The 19,122-nt window shown below is 39.7% G+C and overlaps 1 protein-coding gene and 1 non-coding gene across 3 annotated transcripts in view; both read left to right on the top strand.

Moving 5' to 3' along the window:
* The window catches only part of Cfap69 (cilia and flagella associated protein 69), a 79,490-nt gene extending 61,664 nt beyond the window's left edge, over window positions 1-17,826 (top strand). For both annotated transcript variants that reach the window (XM_021163223.2, XM_085836407.1), the window contains 8 exons: window positions 3,641-3,722; window positions 8,193-8,385; window positions 10,272-10,409; window positions 11,184-11,260; window positions 12,792-12,989; window positions 14,541-14,627; window positions 15,061-15,165; window positions 15,704-17,826. In XM_021163223.2, coding sequence (XP_021018882.1) covers window positions 3,641-3,722; window positions 8,193-8,385; window positions 10,272-10,409; window positions 11,184-11,260; window positions 12,792-12,989; window positions 14,541-14,627; window positions 15,061-15,165; window positions 15,704-15,874 — 1,051 coding nt within the window. In that variant the 3' untranslated portion in view covers window positions 15,875-17,826. The remainder of the gene's footprint in view (window positions 1-3,640; window positions 3,723-8,192; window positions 8,386-10,271; window positions 10,410-11,183; window positions 11,261-12,791; window positions 12,990-14,540; window positions 14,628-15,060; window positions 15,166-15,703) is intronic.
* A 619-nt stretch (window positions 17,827-18,445) lies between these two features.
* On the top strand, window positions 18,446-18,627 carry LOC115031251 (U2 spliceosomal RNA). The gene has a single exon (XR_015047044.1). It is a non-coding gene; the product is annotated as a U2 spliceosomal RNA (small nuclear RNA).
* Window positions 18,628-19,122: the final 495 nt, after the last annotated feature.

Below are 19,122 nucleotides of genomic sequence, written 5' to 3'. Positions count from 1 at the left end.
TGCTTGGAAAATTGTTTTCCAGCCTTTCATTCTGAGGTAGTGTCTATCTTTTTCTCTGAGATGAGTTTCCTGTAAGCAGCAAAATGTTGGGTCTTGTTTGTGTAGCCAGTTTGTTAGTCTATGTCTTTTTATCGGGGAGTTGAGTCCATTGATATTAAGAGATATTAAGGAAAAGTAATTGTTGTTTCCTGTTATTTTTGTTGTTAAAGTTGGCATTCTGTTCTTGTGGCTGTCTTCTTTTAGGTTTGTTGAGGGATTACCTTCTTGTTGTTTCTAGGGCGTGGTTCCTGTCCTTGTATTGGTTTTTTTCTGTTATTATCCTTTGAAGGGCTGGATTCGTGGAGAGATAATGTGTGAATTTGGTTTTGTCGTGGAATACTTTGGTTTCTCCATCTATGTTAATTGAGAGTTTGGCTGGGTATAGTAGCCTGGGCTGGAGTTTGTGTTCTTTTAGTGTCTGTATAACATCCGTCCAGGATCTTCTGGCTTTCATAGTCTCTGGTGAGAAATCTGGTGTAATTCTGATAGGCTTGCCTTTATATGTTACTTGGCCTTTTTCTCTTACTGCTTTTAGTATTCTGTCTTTATTTAGAGCATTTGTTGTTCTGATTATTATGTGTCGGGAGGTATTTCTTTTCTGGTCCAGTCTATTTGGAGTATGCTTCTTGTATGTTCATGAGCATCTCTTTCTTTAGATTTGGGAAGTTTTCTTCTATAATTTTGTTGAAGATGTTTGCTGGTCCTTTGAGTTGAAAATCTTCATTCTCATCCACTCCTATTATCTGTAGGTTTGGTCTTCTCATTGTGTCCTGTATTTCTTGGATGTTTTGAGTTAGGATCTTTTTGCATTTTACATTTTCCTTGATTGTTGTGCCGATGTTCTCTATGGAATCTTCTGCACCTGAGATTCTCTCTTCCATCTCTTGTATTCTGTTGCTGATGCTCGTATCTATGGTTCCAGATTTCTTTCCTAGGGTTTCTATCTCCAGTGTTGCCTCTTTTTGGGTTTTCTTTATTGTGTCTACTTCCCTTTTTAGGTCTAGTATGGTTTTGTTCATTTCCATCATCTGTTTGGATGTGTTTTCTTGTTTTTCTGTAAGGACTTCTACCCGTCTGATTATGTTATCCTGTTTTTCTTTAAGGATTTGTAACTCTTTAGCAGTGTTCTCCTGCAATTCTTTAAGGGATTTTTGTGCTTCCTCTTTAATGTCTTCTACCTGTTTACCAGTGTTCCTTTGTATTTCTTTAAGTGTGTTGTTAAAGTCCTTCTTGAAGTCCTCTACCATCATCATGAGATATGCTTTTAGATCCGTGTCTAGCTTTTCCGGTGTGTTGGGGTGCCCTGGACTGGGCGAAGTGGGAGTGCTGGGTTCTGATGATGGTGAGTGGTCTTGGTTTCTGTTAGTAAGATTATTACGTTTACCTTTCGCCATCTGGTAATCTCTGGGGTTAGTTGTTGTTGTTGACACTGTTTAAAGATTGGAGCAGAAGCTGTGTTCCACTCACCAGCAGTCTCAAAATCCTGTGGCGGGGGTCGTGGGTAGCTGGCGGGTGTCAGCTGACCCTGCGCTCTAGCTACCCCGGTGCTGGTCCGGCCGGAAGAGGCCTGTGGTCCTACTCAGGCTGGTTTTCTGCTTCCCTAACTAATGCAGTCTCAGGTCCCGCGCGCAATTGGATTGGAGCAGAAGCTGTGTTCCACTCACCAGAAGTCTTAAGATCCTGTGGCGGGTGTTGTGGGTAGCTGGCGAGTGTCAGCCGACCCTGCGCCCTAGCTACCCCGGCGCTTTTCTGACTGGAGAGGCTTGTGGCCCTACTGAGGCCGGATTTCTGCCTCCCCAGCCAAAGCAGTCTCAGGTCCCGCGTGATTGGACTGGAGCAGAAGCTGTGTTCCACTCACCAGCAGTCTCAACATCCTGTGGCGGGGGTCGTGGGTAGCTGGCAGGTGTCAGCCGACCCTGCGCTCTAGCTACCCCGGTAATTTTGACTTAAATATATGAGGATATTTGGTAACATAATTATTTTTCCTTGTTCCTTTTTCTTCTTAGCTTTTATTGATGATTTAGATGCATTAAGTGTTGTCAGAATTCTCCAGAAAAACAAAATTAATATGTGCTATAGAGAGAGAAATATTTATTGTAGGAATTGACACTGTTTAAAGGTTAAAAAGTTGTAAGCTTGAAAAAAACAAAGCAAGCTAAGCCTCTATCTTGGCTCCTTTTCTAATTTTAATGACACAATGGCCTGACAAAAGTCACTTGGAGGAGACAGGGTTTATTGTCACTCATACTTCCTGGCTCCAGTCCACCAGTGGAGAGGTCGAGCTGTCGGAGTCTGAAGCAGCTGGTCACCTTACATCCACAGTTCAGAGCAGAGAGTGAGCAAATGCTTGTGCTCAGCTTGTTTTCTCCATTCCTGGATAAGGACAGGGTGACATAAATAGCCCAGGGAATGATGCCACCCACAGTGTAATCAGATAGTGTAATCATTATAATCACCCACAGAATTGCCCAAGCCAACTGGTCTCTTGCTTTGAAAAGGAAACCATTTTTAACCAAAGAACAGAGGGAGCTGAGCCTAGCAGGTTTTAAGGTTTGGAAAAGCAGTAATTGTTACTAGTGATTATCATCTTCATCCTTACTATTTATTGTCAATAGCTTTGTCCTCTTACTAAGGAAACTCCTGAGAAAAACAGTCAAAGTAGCCCTGGAAGCAGTCCCAGTCCCTCACTCCGTGCAGTCCACATGGACTTGAAGAGGAGGCACTGGAGCAAACGTCAAGTGCAAGCGAGAATGTAATCAAGAATCATCAGATAATTCGGCTGCACCAAACCATGAACGAGACAGTAAACAGATAAATACAGCAACTAGAACCAAACCATGAACGAGATAGTAAACAGATAAATACAGCAACTAGAACAAACCATGAACGAGACAGTAAACAGATAAATACAGCAGCTAGAACCAAACCATGAACGAGATAGTAAACAGATAAATACAGCAGCTAGAACCAAACCATGAACGAGACAGTAAACAGATAAATACAGCAACTAGAGAGCTTCAAGAATCATCAGTGAGAAGTCCCTGTAACTCCACTTGCAAGGCGCCTGCCACCAACCTCTAGTATTCTCAGGGGTTTGTGTGTGTGTGTATGTGTGTGTATGTGTGTGTGCGTGCACATACACATGCATGCACATACACATGCATGCACATGTGTGTGCATACACACACAGAGACACACACATAAACTCTTGAAAAAATTACAATTGAATCACATTTATAGAGCTTCTTCAGAGTTTCTATTTTTATTTTTTTTATTTTTTTTTTTTTATTTTTTTTTTTTTGGTTTTTCGAGACAGGGTTTCTCTGTGTAGCCCTGGCTGTCCTGGAACTCTCTTTGTAGACCAGGCTGGCCTCGAACTCAGAAATCCGCCTGCCTCTGCCTCCCAAGTGCTGGGATTAATGGCGTGCGCCACCACGCCCGGCCAGAGTTTCTATTTTTAAAGTAAAACAAATTAACTACTTGGTTTAGAGGAATAAAGTAAAAGAATTGCCTAACTGTGATGCTGTGGTAGGAAGGAGGATCTACAAGTTAATTCCAATAACAAATGTTTGTTGACTGACTGGCTTTCTTTTAATTGAAGGTGCTGCATTTTGGGATGTTATGATTCTGAAGATTATTTTCTTGAAAAGGAAGGGATTTTTCTCCTTTTGGATATACTGGCAGTAAGTAATATCCACTTACTCTAACACGAATTAGTACTCTAGCACAAAACATAAATGCATCCATGCTAACCTTTCCCAAACCAAGTACCAAAAAACAGGGTTTTTGAATAAACATGCCTCAAACTATGTTCAGATTTAGTGATGGGTTTTTGTTTGTTTATTTGTTTGGGGTTTGGGTTGTTTTGCTTTGTTTTGAGTCATGGTCTCTCTATGTGGTCCAGGCTATCCTGAAACTCACTATATAAATCAGCTGGCTTGGAACTCACAGAGATCTTCCTACCTCTAACTTCTGAGTGTTGGAATTCAAGGTGTGCACCATGCCCAGCCAGATATATTATTTTGAATAAAATTCCTCCCAGAGATTTCCAAAACACTGGCATATTAAGGGTTCTGATCATTCCTCCAGCTAATGAGTCAGTTTACATAGGTCAATGTTCCTACACACAGGTAAGCTGATATTTTTCCTTTTACTCTGTCTACCTGTGAAGAAATAGTTTATGACAAGCTACACTGTCATAAACTACTCCATCAAATCTCTATCATTCAATCAAAAATTTTCAGCTTTCCCCCAACATTAAATTTATGGATAACAGTAGAAAAAGATGACGGTTTAAGGAAGTGTCTGCAGTCCAGAAGTAATATGAGGACATAGAGTATGTCAGGCGTGAGCTAGGAGCCACCCACCTGGCAGCTGTGGAGAGCTGATGTCAGGTTCACTGACCTGAATTAGGGCTGTAATCAGTATTATAACAGAGGGAAGTCATAATTTATTTTCAATGAAATCTGGAAGTCTCATGCAGAGTCATAGCCACGTCAATATCACTTCCACACTTATTTTATTAACAGAGTAATTAACCCATTTTGATTTGATAAACGTAGCAAAATTATCAGTCTTATCATGTCCTTGCAAGAAAATTTGTACATTACTATATTCATAATGTTTTCATCTTTAAAACCAGATAACAATAGCATCTGTCTCATCCCGGTGTGAGGAGGCTAAATGAGTGATAATCCTGTGTCTGAGCACTCAGTGAATATGTACATGAACATGCTGTGCATGTGTTAATATGAACTCATTGACCTGTTATTCCTACATACATGCTTGTAATGTGCTTGCTATGATTAGGTCACTAAGTTGTACACAGTGTGGATTTAGTCAATAAATGTTAAAAATGTCGTTGCATCAATTTCAACCATTAACATTTGTTTCTTTCTCCTGGAAGTAAAGTAAAAAAACAACAAAAACCACTCATTTAAGGTTCTGTTTCAAAACAGCTCTGCTAAAAGGTTAAATATTATGGAGTATTTACTGTGTATCTCTCTCTCTCTCTCTCTCTCTCTCTCTCTCTCTCTCTCTCTCTCTCTCTCTCTCTCTCTCTCTCTCTCTCTCTCTCTTTCTCTCTCAGGGTTTCTCTGTGTAGCCCTAGCTGTTCTGGAACTCGCTTTGTAGAAGATCAGGCTGGCCTTAAACTCACAGAGATCCACCTGCCTCTGCATTCTGAGTACAAGGATTAAAAGCATGCACCACCTCACCTGGTTCTGTTCCTTATAAAGGACATTTGTATTAGTCATGTTTTGCTAGAGCAGTGATTCTCAACTTTCCTAATGCTGTGACTCTTTAATGTTCCTCATGTTATGATGACTACCAAACATAAAATTATTCTCATATAACTGTAATTTTGCTATTGTTATGAATCATAATGTAAATATCTGTGTTTTCTGGTGAACTTAGGCAGCCCATGTGAGTCATTCAACACCCCCACAAGGGATCATGACCCACAAGTTGAGAACCACTGCTCTATAGAAACAACTTTTAGAATGAATCTATATATTTGTATCCATATCCATATATATAGAGAGACATATATAGACATAAATATGTAAATACAGATATAAAGGATTTGTTAGAATAGCCTACAGGCTGGTCCACTAGTCTATCAATGTCTACCTACATGTGGAAGGTCCAAGAATCCAACATTTGTTCAGTCCATGAGCCTTGATGTATCAGCTGGTCTTCAGTATCCACCAGAATCCTGAAGATGTAGGCTTTAATGCTAGTGAATGGACTTGTTAGCAGGAGCAAGCAGGCAAAGAGAGAAAGCTTCCTTCTTCCATGTCGCTTATATAGGCTTCCAGCAGAAGATGTGGTCTTGTTGGAGTAGATAGGGCCTTGTAGAGAAAGTGTATTCCTGTGGAGTGGGCTTTGAGGTCAGATATGCTCAAGTCTGGCCAGTGTGAAACAGCTGCCTGTGGACCAAGATGTACAACTCTTAGCTCTTCTATCACTATGTCTGCCATCACACTGCCATGCTTTCCACAATGATGATAATGGACTGAATCTCTAAAACTGTAAGCCAGCCCCATTTAAATGTTGTCTTTGTAAGAGTTGTTGCCTTGGTCATGGTGTCTTTTCACAGCAATAAAACCCTAAGACACCTTCCCAGAATTCATAAGTAACCAATAGTTTATCATGGAAGGGTAGGGCCCCACAGGTATGTCTCTGGTCTATGATTGGTTGTTGACAAGCTCAGTTTTGTACAGATCCGGTGCAGGTAAACATAGCTACTGTGAGGTCAAGCAGTTTGCAATGGCTGTATCATGTTCTGAAGATAGTATTTTGAAGCCCTTCTTTCCTGTGTTCCACATCTTATAACTTCTTTGCTTTCTTTTCCTTAATGTTCCTGAGCCATAGGGGGAATGATATAAATATCTAGCGCAGAGATGAGCATATAACCATACTTAGCAGTTGGAACAGCTGTGAACATCTGCATTTAGCACTGTTGATTACCAACAGAAGAGTCTTGATTCAAGAGTGACGAGCATTCGCCTAGAGATAGAAAGACCAATGCTTAGGATTTACTTTGACACCGAGGCACTTTAACTAAACCATAATGATAACTAACTTCTAAGGCCTATGATTTCCTCAGCCATGGATCGTTAACCAGGTTCACATGTGGAGAGTGCCTCAAATCCAGTCTGACCGTGGTTGGTTAACCGTAAAAGTTGTACCACTGCTGCGCTGGTATTTAGATCTTGCCCGGCAGGTTAGCACTGTAGTCTGTAGGGTTTAGAGCTGGGTAAGACTACTGATGTTTTTCTCCCCAGCGTCCTGCGTAGCAGCTTCTGGCACTATAAAAGCAAGTCAGCAGTGTGGAAGGTTCTCACTCAGTTCTAGCATGATTTCTCTACATCTTGCAACCAAGGTATATTGTAGAATTTTGTCATCTGGTTCTGGTGAGCAACCAAAAAGAATTTCAGGAGTTTGTGTTGTTTTGAGGATCGCTGGGGCCTCACTAGCCAACAACTCATGAGGAGTTCGACACCTGGCACTTGGACTTTTAATAAACAGTGGCTTTTAGGGTCAGTGTTATCCAGCCATTCAGATATCTTCATCCTAACTTTTTAAAAAACATAGTTTTAATGTTTTGGTATATTTATTTTATGTGTATGTGTTTTGCCCAGATGTCTGTGTGTGCAATGTGTAGTCCTAGTACCCACAAAGCTCTGAAGCATCCACTCTATCCCTTAGAACTGGAGCTTTGGATGCTGTGAGGTACCACGTGGATACTGGAACTCAAACCTGGATCATATGCAAGAACAATTGTTCTCAACCACTGGTTGTTCTAGCCAGCCTCTTAACATGGTTTTGCTCGGCTTACAAAGCCACAGGATTTCATATGCCTATTTCATACATACTTCGTTTTGGTTAGCCATCCTCTCTGCCCCTTCATCATGCCTCTTTACTACCCACTATCCTTTGTACCTCCAGCATCCCCTGTCTCTTTCATATCACCTGTATTGTATAAGCCTTCCTCTCTTATATAAGGCACCCTATTCCTGACTGGAGCTTTTTTAGTTTACTGACTTCTACAGGTCCTAGTTAAATGTACAAATCTAAAGCTTCAAAGTTAGGATTAGATGGGATTTTCTACATCTAAATGTTCTATTTTGGTTTTAAAATGTATATGCTTGGTGATAAGAGAAATTTTCTTGAATTCTTAAAAGGTCCTAATAGCACAGTTACTGATAAAATCTAAATTTACACATAATTTTTTTCATATTTGACTGTTAACAGTTATATCAGTCATTCTCTTGATAACAAAGAACGTACCTAATAATCTTTTCAAACCTTAACAAAGGATGTAGATGAAGAAGATCCTGTACTCACAGGATCCTGATGACCATGCTCCGTTTTACATAAATGTGGATATTCTCTCATTTTTGAAAACTTCTCCTTCCATTTCTACCAAATGAATACATATTTATTTTGAAGTATGTTTATCACTACTTAAGAACGGTATCCAGTCTCTTTATTGTTTTAGTATTGATTCATGCTCATGAATGCTTGCGAATGACTTACTGGACATTGTTATAGTCAGACTGCTCAGAAGGCACTGGCTGATAATCCAAGGGTCTCTTTCATTTTCAGTATTCATTAACATTTTTGTCATTTTCTATTTCCTTGCAAAGTTGAACCAAAAAAAATTCTGTAATCTGATTCTTGGAATAATGGTTGAATTTTGTGATAATCCCAAAACTTCTGCTCATGTCAATGCTTGGCGTGGGAAGAAAGACCTGACTGCTGCCAGTCTTTTAATTAAACTGTGGAGAAAAGAGGAAAAAGAGCTAGGAGTAAAACGTGACAAGAATGGCAAGATTGTTGGTAAGTGTGGTCACAAGTTTGGGTAGAAACAGCTCAGAGATTTATCAAGAGCGTCAAAGCAGACAGGAATGTGGGGGTGATTACCCATTTTATGAGGTTCTTCCAACAAGATGCTAAAGACTTCTTATCATAAATTGTGAGTGCTTGGGGGTACAAGGAAGTAGTTCAGTTAGTAAAGTGCTTGCAGGACTGTAACTCTTCCCCAGAACAACAAGACAAGACACAACAAAACAAAACTAAACAAACTGAGTCTCCTCCATAGAGCTAGGACTGGGCTTGGCCTTACCTCCCCCTCCCCCACTCCCCACCCAGCCCCAGGGTAGAACCAAGTATCCCAGTGACAATTAAAATCCCGGTCTCAAAAAACAAAAGAAGCAAACAAGAAAAAAAAGTGGATAGTACCTGGGGAACAACGATACTGGTTGTCCTCTGGCCACTGCCCTCCTTCTCTAATAAAATAAGTTATGAATAATTAGAAGAAAATGTAATAAATTAGTGGTGGTTTCAGGTTTAATAGACTATTTTAAAATGTGCCATTTACCTTTATTCTTTAGCTCAGAAGTTGATACTTCCTAAATAAGTTTATTTGGACATCTTGCTTTTATAACTAGGTTCACTTATGATGCTTCACTTAGCAATAGAATTTGATAAATAGCATTTCTCAACAAACCTTACAGTACTGTGCACTGGTGGTTCTATAATTTTCGTCTTACACAAAAGGGGTTTCTTTTTAGTAAAAATAAGTCCAGTTTTCATCAGTCTTAGCTGCCATGTTCTATAGAGGTTGATGGTATCAGAATGAATAATGGAATTGTAGAGCCTGTGATACTGTGTTATGTCTTCTTTCACATTCAAATTGTGTTTTGGCAAAACTGTTAGTCATATCTATATTGAATAAAAATACTACACTTTGGATTATTTCTGTCTCTAATTTCATTTTTGCTATCTTGAGTTTTAAATTAAAACATCATGAGATAGTTTTTCTCTTTATGGCATAATTTATAGAAACCAATCAAGATTATCACTACTGATCTGACATTATCCCATCTCTAGATCTTTATATTTATCAAGGTTTCTGCATTAAATTTCACCTTTAGCCAAGGCTGAAAAGAAAACTCCGCAGTTAAGAACGCTTGCTACTTATTCAGAGGAGCTGAGTTTGAATCTCAGCACCCAGGTCAGATAGATCACACCTGCCTATACCTCAAGCTTCTGGAAGCCAGCACCCTCTTCTGGCCTCTGCTGGCATCTCCCCCCCCCCCCCCCGACATGATGCATACACACAGAGAGAAATACACACATAAATAAAATAAGCCTATAAAAAGAATTAAAATTATAGCTGTGGGGGGGGTTTGTTGTTGTTGTTATTGTTTTTTGTTTTTTTGTTTTTATAGATAGGATTCCTTATGTAGTCCCTGTTGTCCTGGAACTCTCTGTGTAGACCAGGCTGGCCTCAAACTCCCAGAATTTCTCTTATTTCTACATCCTGAGTGCTGGGATTAAAGGCATGTGCCGTTATGCCCTACATAGCTGTATTTTTTTTTTTAAAAATCTACTATAAATAAGAAAAATGAAAGCCATAGTTTTGCCACAGAATGGGAAACACTTTCAAAATAGTAGCCATGAGCTGGCTGTCAGTGTGGCAGAGTCCATGAGCTGGCTGGCAGTGTGGCAGGGAGCTCAGTGGCAGAGTGTCTGCTTATCAGGCCTGAGATGGGTCCCAGAACGCTATAAAAGAACAAATAGCAGTGCACTAAATGTTTGTTTTAATTTTTAAGCATATATTTGTATTTGATCCATTTTATATAGAGAATAAAATCTTAAATATTCACTGTGGTCTTTATCTTTTCTTCTCTTCCTTCTGTTTCATAATACCCAATGATCAGATACAAAGAGACCTCTATTTACTAGTTTTCAAGAAGAACAAAAGGCCATGCCCCTTCCTGCTAACTGCCCATCTATTGCAGTTATGGATGTTGCTGAAAATATCAGAGCAAAAATTTATGCTGTGTTGGATAAACTAGGTAAGAAAGCCCTGATATTCACAAGAGTTTGTATGTGACAAGCATTGCTGCACTTGCTTTTGCTACAGAGTCCCCTTGACACACATGAATAAAGTCTCTTTGTATGATAAATGCATGTCCCCTCATGATCTCAGTGCCCAGGTCATAACAGCAATCAAAGGTTAGAACTTTGAAATGTGGAGCCCCAAGAGAAGTTCGTTTAGCTTTTCAGGCAATTTCAGTGTCTAGCAGGATGGCATGCAGTTCATTAAGATGTTTCAGTGTCTAGCAGGATGGCATGCAGTTCATTAAGATGTTTCAGTGTCTAGCAGGATGGCATGCAGTTCATTAAGATGTTAGTGTTCTGGATTAGCTCACATTTTTGTTTATTTATTTACATCCCAAGTGCTGCCCCATTCCCTCCTCACTGAGATCCTCCCTTCATCCCCTGTCCCCTTCTCCTCTGAGAGCATAGAGGCCCTCTGGGTGTCCCATCATCCGGGCACATATAGTCTCTGCCAAATTAGGCACATCCTTTCCCATGGAGGCCAAAATATCTCCATTTTTAAACTCTTTGCTTCCTCTTAAGGGAGAGGTTCTCATCTGCTCTTTAGTTTCTGATAGTAAAATCTCTTGACCACAGTCCAAAGCAAATGAGTTGTCTACTGATGACCCTGTAAGGACAACCTGGCAGAAGGTTTTCTTGTAGGAGTCTGTGTTCGAATTTCTTTTTATGGTGATTCTTGAAATGATTTTCTTCTGTTAAACTAATTCTCTCTGTACAAACTTTGATAGATTTTGAAAACTTACCAGGCTTATCTGCTGAAGATTTTGTCACCCTCTGTATAATACATAGATACTTTGATTTTAAAGTAAGTACCATTTTAATAAATCAAAATCTATTCTTTTAAAAATAAGTTGGAAAATAAAAGATGTGCCCATAACCAGAACATACTCATACTCTAGTATTCCCTTTCAGTTTCATATTGATTACGTAGACATACGACTCCTTAGGTTTCTTTCATGAGAAAAGATTTTATGCAACTGCGATAGAGCCACAAGTCATACAGCAGCATGGTTGTACATATAAACTGACATTGGCTCTGACTGCAGAGGTGGGGGGGGGGGGGGGGACCCGCACACGAGAAAACCAAAGTCCCACCAGGGACCAGGGAGGTGGGCAGGAAATCCCATCCTAGCTAAGGAGCTACTGGCAATTGACAGCTGCTAGGAGAGGGCTAGAGTGTTTTCTGTAGGGTTGTCCCCCTGATAGGTTATTTATACTCAGGTAGATGGTCCTACACCCATATGCATACTGACTGTACTAAGTGAGCTCTGTGGGTGGCTGCTTGTTCTAAAAGAGAGCACATGAAATTGAGATGGAATTGTGGGGTGGCAGGAGAGGAACTGGAGAAGAGGGACTGGGAGTGGACTGGATAAATTCAGTATATGCATTATGAACTTCTCAGTTGGTCTAATTGCTAGCTTATAGGAGAAGATGAATATTACAGACAGAGTCATTCTGAAGCCTAACGGTTTTAGAAACAGAATCTTTACCGTTTGGGAAGCACTAGAGCTAGAGTGAAGCAGGTTGTTGCTGAGTATAGTGTTAATGCTTTCCAAAGTAGTCTTTCTCACTTCCTTATGTCGTCAGGCGCACTTCACCTGTGACTAAGCTGCTCAGTGCTGCTAAGTGCACTTAGTAAAGAAAGTGAAGTCTCGGGAAAATCCTCTGAAGTAAACATTTTATTTACGTTAATATTTGGATATTGTGAATGAATAAGTCTTTTTTTTTTCAAAGAAAAAAATCAATCCTATCTTAAATCCCTATCTTAAACTGTTTCTCTAGTTCTCAGTGTACTCTAGTACCGTCCTTTCAGAATGTGAGATGGAGATTTCAGCATGATGAAACTGTGGAGTTAAAAACTTGAGATTCAAGGAGGGGGAACCGAGAGGAGGGCATGACTGGAATGTAAATAAATAAAATAATTACTATATATATAAAAAAAAAACCTTGAGATTCAGTTGTATGCCTTTGCTAATAGGTGAAGACCAGGATCCCGTTTCTAGGGGGTCCCATGTCCCAGACTCTCAGAATGGCCCTCTCTTTGTTCAGCATGGCCTAGTCTTCATTAGGGGGCTGTAGGTATGAAAAGCATGACTATTTCAGAAATATTGTGAATGTAGTAGTGACTACAGCTATGAAAGGGAAAGAACTATTAACCAGAGTCCTCACATGTAGCTGGTGCCCATATCCTTCTCAGAATGTCTAACGTACTCCCAAGGAGTCAGGAACTGCTTCAGCACTGACAGACGACCACCATACAGGGAGTTATGTAAGAAGCTTTCTTGCACTCACTGCGGCTTAGTCTAACTTCCTCAACTTAAACTTTGCCATTGCAGATTGGAGAAATATGGAATGAAGTATCTGAAGAAATAAAGCTGGAGAAGTTAAGACTAGTCACAGCAGATGAAAGATCTTTGCACTCCATTATAGCAGCAACAGAAAATATTGGAAAGATGGTTGCGTCCTTGCAAAGTGAGATGATTGAAAACCAAGCCCTTCAGGATGTGCAGAATGAACAAAGAGTGTATGCAAAGGTAAGCATACGCTGTCAATGTCAGTGTTTAAACTAGACTAGATAACATTATCCATAAAGCACATTTGTCCTATTTGTAAATAGATCAACATTGAATAGGTTTTTTTCCTCTGTCATTTTTAAAGCCTTTGTGCAATTTAAAAGAAACTGAAGCTTGGGGTTTAAAATTCAGTTATTATTACCAGTGTTGCTTTGGGCATTATAATTTAATTTTTGTGGTTTTTTTCTCTGTGTGTACATGTGGTCTATGCATGTTTATACATTTATGTGCATGGAGGTGTGAACATAATTTGGGACTGAGAAATCTGCACAGGTGAGAAACTATGGCATAATTTGTCCATGTTTTACTGGTCAAGAGGAATTTAAACAGTGTTATCCATAGACAGAGATGTCACCACTTTGTCCCAGTTCTCTGTAACTACAGCACTGTAGTTTCTTGACGTGATTTCCAATGTCTATTGTCCAATCTTTCCGCATAGAATATGGAATGTTTGACTCCACAGCTTAGGATCTGTGTCCATTCTCCTGTGAATGCCACCCCCAGCTAATTGATTTCAAATGCTTTCATGGATAAGTTTTTATGACATGGGTAGTGCTGTAAGCCAATTGATGCTCAGAACCAGGAAGAAATCATGGAGCTTTTGCTGCCTCATGGCCATTAGCTCTTTTGAACCCAAGAACCATTGTCATTTAATTATATATTTATTGTCATACCTCTGTCCCCACTTTTAAAACAGTTAATTACATATTTTTATGTGTCCCTAAGAATATTACATTTATAATAGCATTATATGTTTGTATTTATATGATACACACACGCACACACACACAAACAATGGTGTGTATCCTCTGATTCTACATTTGGTGAGAAGCCTGTTAAGAAATAGAGCTGTTGTATACTCACCTTTCTAGACCACAGTATCATGCCAAATTTAGTGGTCTCACAAAACTGCTACCTTCCTGCAGTCATAGATTAAGTTGTTTTACCAGTATAAGTTTGCCTAAACTTGTGATCAGTGGCCAGCAGAGTCTCTATTCTCACCTGGGATTTCTGTCTTTAAATCCTGCATTTAGTTTTCTCCAGACCATAAAGTCTTTACAAACAGGAACTATATAGAGCATTCCTTTTTGGTGAGAATGATTGGTATTAAACTGTTTTGAGTAGTTTGCCTTACATTATATGGAAAGTAGTCCAAACTTGAACTACAAAATGTATAACTCTTTAAATTTTATGATTTTTTTTGAAACAAGGTTTCTATGTGGCACTGGTTATTCCAAAACTCACTTTGTAGAGCAGGCTAGCCTAGAAGTGAAATATTTCTGCCTACCTGGGCTTCCAGAGTGCTCAGATTAAAGGCTTCTAGCAGCATGCCCAACGACATTTTATTTGTTTTGTTTGTTTTTAATTCTGTTATACATTCTAATTTCTTTTCAGCCAGACTCAAATTATCCTTTAGCAAAAGGGAGGCACTTCCTTTTAAAATACAGACTTCTGTGCCCTTTGCTGTGTTTCATGGGAACTGAAACTCTTAATTTTTCATATTTCTTTCAGATCCAAGCTACACATAAGCAGAGAGAGCAGGCTACCAAGTCATGGGAAAACTTCTTGGCTAGGACATCAAATGCTAAAACATTAAAGGTAAGATTTTCAAAGCGCTCCCAATACACAGCCAGCCAGTCCTAAGGACAGAGGCCTTTTGAAGAATGGATATTTATTTCTACTTTTCTGCTCATGTTCCGTAAGATATCACTACTGTCAGAGACTTTTGCCTCTGAGACTGTCAACTGAAAGCACATTTTACAAATGAAAAAGTGCTGCTTTGCATTCCATTTTACTTAACCCTAGGAAGCCAGGATTGTGTTCCCGAACAATTTGAAGATGAAGGCTAGGAGTAAGCCAGGGAGAACTGTGCCCTTCCCTCCATTCTGAACCATCTTATTGAAGGATTTCATTTCTCTAGGTGGCAGAGTGAGGAACGGGAGAACAGATGAGCCTACCTTCTCTGCAAGGACCATCGACTGTGCTTTACTGGCAACTAATATTATTTTCTTGCTAATTTAAATTTTTTCAGAAAGCAAAGAAGCTTCAAGAAAAGGCTATAGAATCCTCCAGATATACTGAACGACCACAGAATGCAACTTTCCACCAAACGGTTATTAAAGGTCTTAACACAACGGTAAGGTCATTTTTCTACATCTCTTTCTTAATAGATACAAAGTGCGGGTGGCCAAAATGTTATCTCTCTGGGAATTTTTGCCTCATATATTTTGCTTTGTGTTGTTCAAATTTCTCATCATAAGGCATATATCTCTCCAAGATATGTTTTCCCCTCCCTTATCCCCACCTCCGGTGCTAGATTAGAATAGACTCAGCCCCACAGGCTTCTTGAGTTGCCACCAGCTATGGTCAGTGCTTCATCTCTTGCATCTTCCTCATAGGATGAGTGCAGCTCTCCTTGCCTGGAAGCAGACCAGGGCCACATACCAGTTTTCTCAGTGATCTCCACTGGACAGAGTTTGTCCCTGGCTACAAAACTAATGAACAGTAGAAGAATTCAAGCCCACAATCCTGGTGCTGGAGTCCTTCTTTCTCTTTGTCACACTGTCTCTTTTGCTTTGTGTCTTTTACAAATCTAACCATAGGATATATGAGTTTTTCTGTTATCAAAAGGTTTTGTGTGAATACCTGTAGATATTTGTCTTTTCCTTTTCCAGGTGCCTTCGGGTCGGGTGGTGACAGTGCAAAGCACACCTACCCGGCTACTGGGAGGACCTCTGGCTGACACAGACATCGCTCTGAGAAAACTGCCTATTCGAGGAGGGGCCTTGCAGCGGGTGAAAGTGAAGCCACCACTGAATGATCCTAAAAAGAGCATCCCTACATGATGTGTTCCACGGCTCCTGAAATAAATTTTACCTGCAACGTCTTTACTAAATGTATATTTATATACAAATGTAAGGCAAAAATTTAGAATAAATATTTTAGTAAAATACTATAAAATTAAAGTTAGGATAATACATTTTATTTTTATTGAAAACACCACTGTCTTTGAAAAAAATTATTGATCCTTATCTGAAACAGTAAATTTCTTTAACAATTAGGAGTTTTGGCTGTACATCAGTTACTCCAAATAGTCTACCCTAAGGGACATTTCTGTGGGCTTTGTATCTCCTTATTCATGTGGGCATGAATAATTTAGACTGTGAGAACTGTTGAGTCAAAAGGCTGAAGCTGAGTTAGGAGGCATCTCCTTCCAGCAACCCTAGCTTATATTTATCCATTGGAAAAGTAGAGATGTATTTTTCTCAATAATTGTGTAGTTCCCTCTATGTGTTGGAACCCTTGATTGGCCATGGCCACATGTCCACTCTGGAGCACCTTACCTCAGAGTCATCCAGATCTGAGTACTCCTTGCTCTTGGAGCCACAAACAGCCCAACATCATCTAAAATAACTAAATGGAGCCAAGAATCAAGGTGCTATCATCAGAAGGATATACGAATACCAGAAGCAATAAATAAGTTGGTGAATATATACTATTATTAAGGGCAAGTGCCAGTCACAAGCTAAAAGTAAAAATCAGATACACATAGTTTTACTCTAAATATATAAATTTTCAAAGTGCAGCTGGAGAGATGGCTTAGTGTTTAAGAGCACTGGCTGCTCTTCCAGAGGTACCCAAGTTTAATTCCCAGCACCAACATGACAGTTCACAACCATCTATAACTCCAGTCCCAAAGGATGTGATCTCTCTTCTGGTCCCCACAGGCACCAGGCACTCACATGGTGCACAGACCTATGTGCAGGCAAAACTCCCATAGACATAGAACAGATAAATAAAAATTTAAATTAAGTAAATAAAAATTTGAAGCTAATTCTAATGCTATTTCTCCAATGACAAAGGGACAAGTAGTGTGTGGGGGAGCAGACAGAAGAATGCAACATGTTCATATAAACAGCACCAAATAATGTCACATTAAAATCTCATAACACCCAGAATCCTTTGCTGTGCCCATAGCTAAGAGCAATGAGTCTTTATAGCTCTTAGAGACTATGAACTTTGTCAGACTCTTGGTTCCCTGAAGGCAAGGGAGAGTACATGTCTAATTCATGATTATGACCAGCACCTCAGTAATGAAGTTAGTGATGAAGGATTTGTCTCTGGCAGCCTTTCCTTTGACATCTTCAAATACAGCAATGCAGTGACCTCAAAGGGAAGAATCAGTCCACAAGTGATGCTAAGCAAGGACAGCATGTTAAAGTGGTTCAAATGAATGTACTTCAAAGTAGTTATGGGCTTTTCTCAGGCTATAAGGCATAACCTGTACTATGGTATAAATATAAACGTTACAGAAAATCCATATGATTAGGTTGAGTATCAGTCTTACACATAGGCCCAGTGTCCTGTCTCCAGATTGATTTAGACTGACCCCCATCAGTGTCATCTGATGTCTACATATTATTCTATCCAGTAGGAAGAGAGAACACAAAATAAGACAGGTCATTTTCTCACAGATATTTACACCATGAAGAAGTATACGCTGCTTACTGCAGAAACTATACACATGGTAGACAGATCTCTAACACGTTTCTCAAGCACAGCTCCAGCCATCACACAGTGAGCCAGGAAGTTCACGACTGATAGCCTCACAAACTGCACTGCTTTTCTTTCTATTTCCTATAACTGCTTCTCTTGAATCCAAGTGGATATGATGTCAAGGTTGCCCTGCCTGAGCAACGGACAGTCTACTCTTCTGTGAGTTACCAGAGACAAATTTTTAAAGTTTTAAGACTGAAGTATGTACTAATCAAATAAAACTTGTATTTTGAAATCAGAACTAGCTGGTTTTATTACTCCATATCCTTAAGATTTCTAGAAACTCACCAGGTAAAAATTAAGTGAACTCAACACAAACTCACATCTATGAACCGGATTTTGAGTCTGCTGTAGTACAGTTACAGAAATGATGGCAATTATTGACAGTGTATGCCGAAAGCATTAGGTGCATCTTTCTACTTTTTTTCATTTATTTATTCACTTTATATCCCCAACACAGCCCCCTCCTCTTCTCCCCCAGTCCCACCGTCCCTCCCCATTGCCCCTTCCCTTCTCCTCAGAGAAGGGGAGCCCCTTCCAACTTTCCCCTGCATGATTCCAGCCTGAGATTGCTCCAGTGCAGACTGAGAGGTCCCAGCTGACCTCTCTTCCTTGTGCTGTGTAATAATAAATAATACATGATAATTAATAAATGAGTTTCCATCCATCCTAGGGAACACATCCCACACAACCCTAGCTTGTCTGTCTGACTGTCCTTCCCTCATTCCCACATCTCAGGTTTCCAGCCAAGCAATATATGGCATGGCAATTTACTGAGAGAAATTTTAACATATCTAAAGCATTAAAAAGATGCTTACAATGAACTATCCTAAAGCAATGCTCATTTTAGAAAATGTCCTATTGCTTCTCAGCCTTTTGGCTAAGATCAAGTGTAGAAAATGTCCTTAATTTTTAATAAAAAAATGTAATTGTGTGTGTGTGTGTGTGTGCGTGTGTGTGTGTGCGCGCGCGCGCGTATGTGTGTGTAAACAGGGGCAAGAGGATAATTTGTAGGATTCTCTTCTTCAACCACACAGGACCAGGAGCTAAAACCTTGGCTGCCAGGCTTGGTGGCAAGCACTTTTACCCACTGAATTAATTACTTCTCCTGCTCAAATGCTCTTAACTGTGTAGTAGAATATAATTTAGGAGAATGAAGAGCCCATTTGTAATCAGTTTAGGTCCAAGGCTAACCACTAATTTTAATTAAAGCTGAAATGTTTATCATTGACAAAACACAATCTTTACAGTTACTGTGGGTGATTAATGACAACCGTTCAGACAAATTTTAGGCCAAAATTATATAGTCTTGCTTTATGGCACTGAACTATTGAACTGTAATAATTTGTGACAGGTTATGAAAATCATTAAACTGTTTCCTAAGGAAAACCATGCTACCTCTTGAGCCTCTTGAAAAGAATGTTGGTCATCTCACTAATGCCAGCTGCCTTCCAGAGCTTAGGAGGCTCCTCCCTTAAAAGGCAAAATATTTTCAACCTAAAAGTCTATTAGACCTACAGTCTCATTCTGTTTGCCA

This window comes from Mus caroli, unplaced genomic scaffold (genome assembly GCF_978045245.1).
Source record: "Mus caroli unplaced genomic scaffold, Mus_caroli_1 scaffold_4, whole genome shotgun sequence".
In the NCBI taxonomy this organism is placed as follows: Eukaryota; Metazoa; Chordata; class Mammalia; order Rodentia; family Muridae; genus Mus; species Mus caroli.
The sequence above is the reverse complement of the archived record's forward strand: the minus strand, read 5'-3'. Positions and strand labels throughout refer to the sequence as shown.